Source organism: Mus pahari, chromosome X (assembly GCF_900095145.1).
Source record: "Mus pahari chromosome X, PAHARI_EIJ_v1.1, whole genome shotgun sequence".
NCBI classification, from domain to species: domain Eukaryota; kingdom Metazoa; phylum Chordata; class Mammalia; order Rodentia; family Muridae; genus Mus; species Mus pahari.
Window position 1 is genome coordinate 128,638,745 of NC_034613.1, and position 8,617 is coordinate 128,647,361.

An 8,617-nucleotide genomic window follows, 5' to 3' on the forward strand; every position below is an offset into this window, starting at 1 on the left:
TCAGTCTGTCTGTTAGATGCCCCAATCTGTCTGTTAGACGCCTCAATCTGTCTGTTAGATGCTTCAGTCTGTCTGCTAGATGCCTCAGTCTGTCTGTTAGATGCCTCAATCTGTCTGTTAGATGCCCCAATCTGCCTGCTAGATGCCTCAATGGCATTTGAGGCCTCTACATATTCATTGTCAGTATTTGTGGTCTTAGCAGGTGTTCTTTTTCCTTTGGAATTTTTCTTGCTTCGGACAGTGGCTGCTGTAGCCTGGATACTACCCGTCTCCTTGGCAGCTTGGCCTTGGGTAGTAGCTGTGTGGGTGGCAGCCGAAGCCAATGAGATCTCAGTAGCACTAGGTGCAGTCTTATTGGCAGCATTGTTTGCCTTAGAAGCGTTCTTGGATTTGTTGACAGCTGTCGAGGCCAGGGAATTAGCTGACTCATTGGCAACTGGAGTCTGGATAGTGGGTATGGTAACTGGTAGGTTTAGAGCCTGTAATGGTGGCTTGAGCTGTGTAGTGGCATCCTCACTGCCAGTTAGGGATACCTTGGGAGTAACTCTCATTGTCTTGGCTTTCTGGGTCTGAGAAGTAACTGAAGCCTGGATATTGGGTGCCTCAGTAGTAGCTGAAGCCTGACTGATCTGGGTGAACATTGGTAGGTTTAAAGCCTGCAAAGTTACTTTAGGCTTGTTGCTAGCATTATCATTGGCAGATGGGACTGGAGGAGGAGTGGGTGTGGTCTTATCCATAGGCTTAATAGAATTCTTCTTGTTCTTGTTTTTCTTAGATCGACTGGCAATTGGTGGGTCCTTTTCTGTGGTCTCCGACTGTACATCTGGAGAGAAAGGAAGCCCTAGGCTCCCAGGGGGAGGCAGAGGGCCCTACATACTTAGGATTATGATCCTAAGGGCCATCCCACATCCCTACAACCACCCCTCTCTATAGTTGCCTCCCCTCCTGAGCAATTTCATTGAAATTTCATTGAAAGGGGTTTGAGAAGTGGGGGGGAGCAGGAGATAGATGAGTTCCTCTTCCCTGTACCATGCAAAGGAAGACTGAGATAAGTAAGGTAGGGAATTATGGAGCTACACAATGGTAATAGGCTCCAGAGTGGTAAATGAATTCAGGGCACGACAGACAGAATGCAGAGAGGTCTCACCTGGAATGTGGGCACCCGATGACCATGGTCATTTCTTCTATCCATCTTTCTGAAAGGCTAATAGCTAAGCCTGAAGGAAATAGGCCTGAGTTAGAAGATAATAGGAGGGTGGAGAGGGGGATTAGATTTATCAGAAGTCTTGCTAAATCTGAAGGGTGAAAGAATTTGCCTAATTTTGGGCCCCAAATCTTTCTGGGTTTGCCTACCTAGAAGCCCAGGACGTGTGGTTTCTGAGCTCCAGCATCTTTTGCTTCCAAGATGGCAAATTAATTCTACGACCTACACCTTAATACCCTCTACCACACCGCAACCTGACAGTACGCATGCGCACAGAACGAGAGCGAAAGAGACACGCACACAAGCGCGCGCGCCCACACACACACACACACACCACATACCACATGCGCGTGCACACACACATACTCACGCCCGCGCGCGCGCATGATAACAGGTTTTTCCAAATGCGCCTGGTCCTCAAGGCCCTCAATACGCATGCGCTATGGTGGACAGGACCATCTCTAACCATCTCATTTCCACATTTGTCCCGGGCTCTCAGAGCTACAGAACATCTCGATCCCACCGCCGCCTCCTCCTCCTACATCATTTTTCAGCCCGCTGCCCCCCCCACCCTAGGCTCCGCAGGGCCTCTTCACGCCGCCCCCTCCTACCACCATCCCACCCCNCCCCCGCCCCCGTTCCCGTGCGGCCGCGCCAACCCGCGCCAACCATCAGCCACTCACCCAGGCTGTGGTTCCGCAGTCCTCCGCACCTCCCACCTCTCCGCAAGCCCCCCCCCCGCGCCGCAGTCGCCTTCGCCAACACTGCCCCCCCTTGGTCCACGTCTGCAAGGGCCCTGCCCCGCCCTTTCTGCAACATTGATACCCCACCCTCAAATCCAACAGGGATAACCCCTTCATGATTCCCACCTCCCTAACCCTACCAGGTCATCCCCTCTTTCAAAGCAGTGCTAACCGGATCCTAGCCCGTCCTTTCTCCCTTCAAGCCTGGTCCTCTGGCCGTTTAAAGAGGATTCTGTCGCTCCTTTCTTGGTCCAGATTCGATTCATCCTTTCCGTAGCCCATAACGGGGTCCAGCCCCCTTTCTTCAGCTTGATCCGGGTCCCTTACCTCCCTCCTGAACTCGACCCTCCTCCCTTTTTGCTACAGCCAGAATGTGTTCTAGATGTTTCCTTTCCAAAATCCCAACCAGGTCTGCATCCCTTCTTTCCATCCCCAAACTGAGTCTAGACTTTCCCGTAGCCCGGAGATTCCGCCCCCGCCTTTACGCAGTGAGAATTGGGTCCAGGCACCTCTAAACCTACCACATCGAAACCGCTAGATCCCGAATCCAGCCAGGTTCCTGTCAAACCTTAATGCTGTGTGAAGCCAGTCACCCCGAAGCCGCGGCTTTGAAGCCCCCACGGGGTCTTTCCCAAAGCTGGCCACCTCAGCTCACCTCGCCCTCGTGAGCCGAGAGGACGTCTGCTCGCTCCAAGCCTCTCCTCAGGTCTGAGCTTGTAACCCGCCCCCCCTGGCCGGAAGTGGTCCTGCCTCTTTCCGCCTCCAGAGGGGGGTCTCCGTCCCTACCAGCCCGCCCCACCCCCTCCCTGCTTGAAGGCTTCCCAGTCTCCTCAGTGTGGCGCATCTGTTTACTACCTCTTGTTCAGCATTCACACCTAGTCTCCATTTCATTTCTCTGTTCCCCGATACGTGTCCCTGTTTCTATTTGATTTTTCAGTTTCTCCAGAAGAAAATGACCTCAGAGCTCCCACGCCTGTCCCTACAACACTAATTACATGGCGTGATATATTGTGAGAACAGAGGATTATGTCACATTCATTACTGCCTCTCAAATACGACTAGATTAAGATAGAGGTGCTAAACATTAAGGTGATGCTCTCGAATAATTCATATATATATAATATATTTAAATAATATGTAATAAATAAACAATTAAATACATATAGTTAAACAGTAGATGTAAGAAAAATCAATTAGAGCCTGTCAGATGGCTCAGCCGTAAAAGCACTCCAAGCCTGAGGACATGAATCCTATTCCCTGGATCCACATGGCGGAGGGAGAAAACCTACTCCCACAGGTTGTCTTCACAGCTCTGCTTGCACACAAACACATATGTGCATGTACACATGCTTTATTTATTACAAATAAAAATGTAATAAAAAATCCCTGCATGCTCCTATTTTATCTCAAAATAATTTCACTGATTCCTTTAAAAAATTATTTGGAAACTATGGGAGTGGGCATTTAACAAAGCACTGATACAATCCCAGCACTACTTGGGAGGGAGATGTTGAAGGGTCTTGAGTTCAAGTACAGCCTTCTACAGTGAGATGATATATTAAAAAATCATATGTATACATGCATATATGTATATATACATACACATCTTTTTTTCTCATGTTCTTCTTTTACTGATGCCCTGAGCAAGGACTTAAGGCTTTCTCTTCTGATGTAGCACACTACCCTCCAGTGCAAGAAACAATCTGTAGCATTCACTTTTTTCATTCAATTATGTCAAACTGAGTAGAGATCATTATGTCAGAAAAAAAAAGGCAGTCAAAAGCAAAAATGAGACATTATAAAAAAGAATGACATTATACACTGGGCGTTGAATCCCAGTACTTGGGAGGCAGAAACAGGAAGATCTTATGAGTTCAGTCAGTGGCCGGCCAGGGCTACATAGTGAGGTCCTGTATCAAGAGAATCAAACAACAAAAGAATTATATAATAAGAGACAATTCACAAGGACCATATAAAAATTAAAAGTATCTATGAATCCAACATTGAAGCACCTATATGTATGGAGCAATAATGTTAATAACGAATGGGGGATAGAGTACAGTCAAACAATAGTAAAGGACTTCAATGACCATTTTCCACCAGTGTAGGGATTGTCTGGAGAGAAAAATCAGTAAAGGTTGGACTTGAATTAAGCCAGATGAACTTAGACATCTACAGAACATTTCAGCTGCTGCATGCACATTCTTCTCAAATCTACATGCAGTGCTCTCCAGCACACATTCTGAATAGGACCACAAAACAAATCTTAACAAACCTAATTCATCAGAACCTATAGAACTGTATGTCACTAAATGGGAACCTTAATATATACAAAAAATTAACCACAGCATACAAATGATCTTTGATGTAATAAAATCGGTGACAAGTAGCTCTAACTTTATTATATAATTATCCTGCAACTATACATTTTATGATGAAGGATGGAAAAAGAACAGAATATTGACAGCATCTAAGCAATGTTGTAAAGGGTGAAAAGGAACACTTTATCTTAATATATTTGGATGATTGATTGAATGGAAACGAAAAGTAAAATCAAAGGAAACCCTAAAATATACTGTCCTGTAGGTAGTATATTTCTTTATTTTTCCCTTTTTTTGTTCTCTTATTGAAAATGAACTTTTTCTCATAAAATATATCCTGATTATAGTTTCCCCTCCCTCTACTCAGTTCTTCCTGACTTTCCTTCCTCTCCAGATCCAATGCCTTTCTGTCTCTCTCTCTCAAAAAAAAAAAAACAGGCTTCTAAGAGACAACAATCAAACACAACAAAACAAAATATAACAAGATGAAACAAAACCCATCATACTGAAGTTGGCTACAGCAACCCAACAGGAGAAAAAGATGCCCAATTGGAGACATAAGAATCAGAGACCCACTCACCCTCACAGTTAAGAGTCCCTTAAAAATACTAAGCTGAAAGCTATCATATAAATGCAAATGCCCTGGTGCATACCCATGTGGGCCCTGTGCTTGCTGCTTATTTCTGTGAGTTCATATGATCTCTGCTCATTTGATTCAGAGAGCCTTGTTCTCCTGGTATCCTCTGTCCCCTCTAGCTCTCACATTCTTCCTGCCTCCTCTTTCATAGGGTTCCCTAAACCCCGAGAGGAGGGATTGGATGGAAACATCCAACTTGATTCTCTCCATGTAATGTCTGGCTGTGGGTCTCTGCATCTGTTCCCATCTGCTGCAGGAGGAAGCTTCTCTGATGAAGATTGGATAGGCGCCAATCTATAAGTATATCATTGGGAATCATTTTACTGCTTTTTAAAAAAAGACTGGTAGTGTTCAATTTTACCTTAGGTCTCTGAGCTAGCTAGATTCTGGTTCTTGATCACCCAAGAATTGTCAGATGCAGGTTCCAAATGTCAGATACAGCTCATGAGCTCAATCAGACACTGGCTGGTTCATCCCACATGTTCTGTGCCACCACTGCCCTTGCATATTTTGCAGGCAGGACAGATTGTTGGTGAAAGATTTTATTCCTGCGTTGGTGTCTATGTTTCTCTTTCAGTAGCCTGCACAGTACCTTCCTACACCAAAGACACTAGAACATAGGGGTGAGAGCTCCTTGTAGGCTTCAGCTCAACTTTTCCATGTTTAATGAGCTGTGATGGTGTTGTCCTCAGCAATGGGACCCCATGGTCAGTATTCAGAGAACAGCCCCTTGTTTTGGCAACAGCCTGGATTGTTTGGGGATTTCCATGAGATCCCCTTGACTAACAACTCAATTAAATGTTGCTTAGTCCTGCTGCTGGAAGCCTTGTCTGGCTACAAGTGATGACCAGTTCAGACTCCATATCCCCCATTACTAGGAGTCTTCACTAGAGTCATCTTCATTTATTTAAGGAAGTTTCCACTGCACTAGGTTTCCACAGACACCCCCAAGTGCTCCCTCACTTCCAAATGGCTCTCCTCATGCTCTCTTCCTTCACTCCATCTTCTCTCTACCTGATCCCCTCAGTCCTGTTCCCATCTATCCCCAACACACCTATAAAATCTATTCTATTTCCCCTTCCCAGGGAGATCTCTACATAATCTCTAGACTTCTCCTCTTTACTCAACATTTCTGGTTCTATGGATTGTAGCTTGGCTATCATTTACTTAACAGATAATATCCAATATAAGTGAATATATACCATATTTATCTTTCTGGGTCTGGGTTATCTTGCTCAGGATGATTTTTTTTCTAGTTCCATCCATTTGCCTGCAGATTTCATGATGCCATTTTTAAACAGCTGATTAATAATCCAATGTGTAAATGTACCATGTAAAAGTATTTTTGTTTGCCTGGCTTAATTGTCATCTCCAAGGCTTACTGCCTCCATCTGTTAACTCCTAGTCCTGGAAACTTCTAGCCGCTGTACAATCTAATCAATGCCTAGAATGTTTTCAGCCGCAGATACTTACTACTAAATAATCTCACCCCTTCCTAGTTCTTTCTGATCTCTGGCTGGATCAACTCAGTTGTTCTGGCCTCAAAATCCTTTCTATACTAACTGCTTCAAACTGGCTTCTTTCAATTCTAACTGCATTGGTCTACTTGACCTCAAACTAACTCTAGCAATCTCTTCTAATCTTCTGGCTCCTTCTCATTCTCTGGATCATTTTGTCTTCACCTGGGTGTAGCTTCCATATTTCTCTCTCTCTCTCTCTCTCTCTCTCTCTCTCTCTCTCTCTCTCTCTCTCTCTCTCTCTCCAACCTGCCTCTGTACAACTTTCCCCGGAAAACTGCTTTCTCTTTGTCCCTCTGTCTCTGACTGTCCCTTTCTCTGTATGTATCTGTGTGTGTGTGTGTCTCTGTCTTTCTGTCTGTCTATGACTTCCTCTCTCTTCTTATGAGAGTTAGGCATATCCTATTCTGTCAAATCTTTCTCCTACTCATCACTTTGTCTGCCACTCAATTAGACATCACATTTAAACATGTATAAAAGGGTGCTTCCTTTTACAAACAACCTTTAGCTTCAGTTTTGGGAGATTAAAGGTGTGTACTAAGGGATGTCTATATTCCAGCCAGAGGAATTAAAAGTGGGTGCTAGAGGATGAGCCACACCACATCTAGAAACATTTCTTTCCAGCAAACAACACAATCCCATGGTCCACAGTGTGATCGCATATCCTCCAACAGTGCCACATTTTCTTTATTCATTCTTCTGTTGTGGGACTATCTAGGTTGTTTCCAGTTTCTGGTTATTATGAATAAAGCTGCAGTAAACATTGTTGAATAAATGTCCTTGTGGTAGGATGGAGCACCCCTTAGGTATATGCCAAAGAGTGGTATAGTTGTGTCTTGAAGTAGATCAATGTCCAACTCACTGAGGAATCACCTAATTGGTTTCCATAGTGGCTGTTTTAGTTTGCCCTCTCACTCACGATGGAGGAGTGCTCCCCTTGCTCCACGTCTTCACTAGCATGAACTGTCACTTGTGTTTTTGATCTTAGCCATTCTGACAGGTGTAAGATGGAATCTCAAGGAAGTTTTGATTTGTATTTTCCTGATGGCTAAGGATTTTGAACATTTTTAAAAGTAATTCTCAGCCTTTTGAGATTCCTCTATTGAGAATATTCAGTTTAGATCTGTTCTCCATGTTTAATTGGGACACTTGGTTCTGTTTGTTTGTTTTTTGTTTTTTGTTTGTTTTTGAATATAAAGATTCTTGAATTCTTTGCCTATTTTGAACATTAGTTCGCTATTGGAAATGGAGTTGGTAAAAATATTTTTCCCACTCCTTAGTCTGCCTCTTTATCTGATTGACCATGTCTTTTGCCTTACAGAAGCTTTTCAGTTTAATAAGGTCCCATTTATCAGTTGTTGGTCTTAGAGCCTGAGCCATTGGAGTTCTGTTCGAGAAGTCATATCATGTGCCAATGTGTTCAATGCTGTTCTCTACTTTCTCTTACATTAGAATAAATGTATCTGGTTTCATGTTGAGGGTATTTGCTTATTTTTATGTATGTGAGTACACTGTTGCCCATCTTCAGACATACTAGAAAAGGGCATTTGATTCTTTTAAAGATGGTTGTGCGCCACCATGTGGTTGCTGGGAATTGAACTCAGGACCTATGGAAGAGCAGTCAGTGTTCTTAACTACTGAGCCTTCTCTCCTGCCCTATGTTGAGGTTTTTGATCCACTAGAACTTGAGTTTTGTACAGGGTGATAAATATGGATAAATATTTGCATGCTTCTTCATGCAGACATGCAGTTTGACAAGCACCATGTGTTGAAGATGCTGTTTTTTTCCAGTGTATAGTTCTGGTTTCTTTTTAAAAGCCCTCAAGTGTCCATATAAGTATGGATTCATATTTGGGCCTTCAGGTATGGTCATACCTCCAGTAGTTCTTTTATTTTACAGGATTGTTTATAGCTATCCTGGATTTTTTGGTTTTCCATATGAAGTTGAGCATTGCTTTTTTAAAAGCCTGTAAAGAATTGTGTTGGAATTCTAATGGGGACTGCACTAAATCTGCAGATTGCTTTTGGTATGATAACAATTTTTTATAATTATTATTTTCTTTATTTACATTTCAAATGCTATCCCTAAAGTTCCCCATGCCCTCCCCCAGCCCCTGCTCCCCTACCCAACCACTCCCAATTCTTGGCCCTGGCATTCCCCTGTGCTGGGTCATATGAAGTTTGCAAGACCAAGG

At 43.7% G+C, this 8,617-nt stretch overlaps 2 protein-coding genes across 2 annotated transcripts in view; one reads left to right on the top strand and one right to left on the bottom strand.

Moving 5' to 3' along the window:
* Positions 1-2,268, bottom strand: part of Tro (trophinin) — an 11,208-nt gene extending 8,940 nt beyond the window's left edge. Inside the window, exons 1-3 of the mRNA XM_029534194.1 lie at positions 2,120-2,268; positions 1,148-1,217; positions 1-869 (exon numbers count right to left, since the gene is read on the bottom strand). The exon at positions 1-869 is cut by the window's left edge and continues 83 nt beyond it. Coding sequence (XP_029390054.1) covers positions 1-869; positions 1,148-1,192 — 914 coding nt within the window. The 5' untranslated portion in view covers positions 1,193-1,217; positions 2,120-2,268. The remainder of the gene's footprint in view (positions 870-1,147; positions 1,218-2,119) is intronic.
* Pfkfb1 (6-phosphofructo-2-kinase/fructose-2,6-biphosphatase 1) overlaps positions 1-8,617 on the top strand; it is a 98,208-nt gene that overhangs the window by 61,040 nt on the left and 28,551 nt on the right. The window lies entirely within an intron of this gene.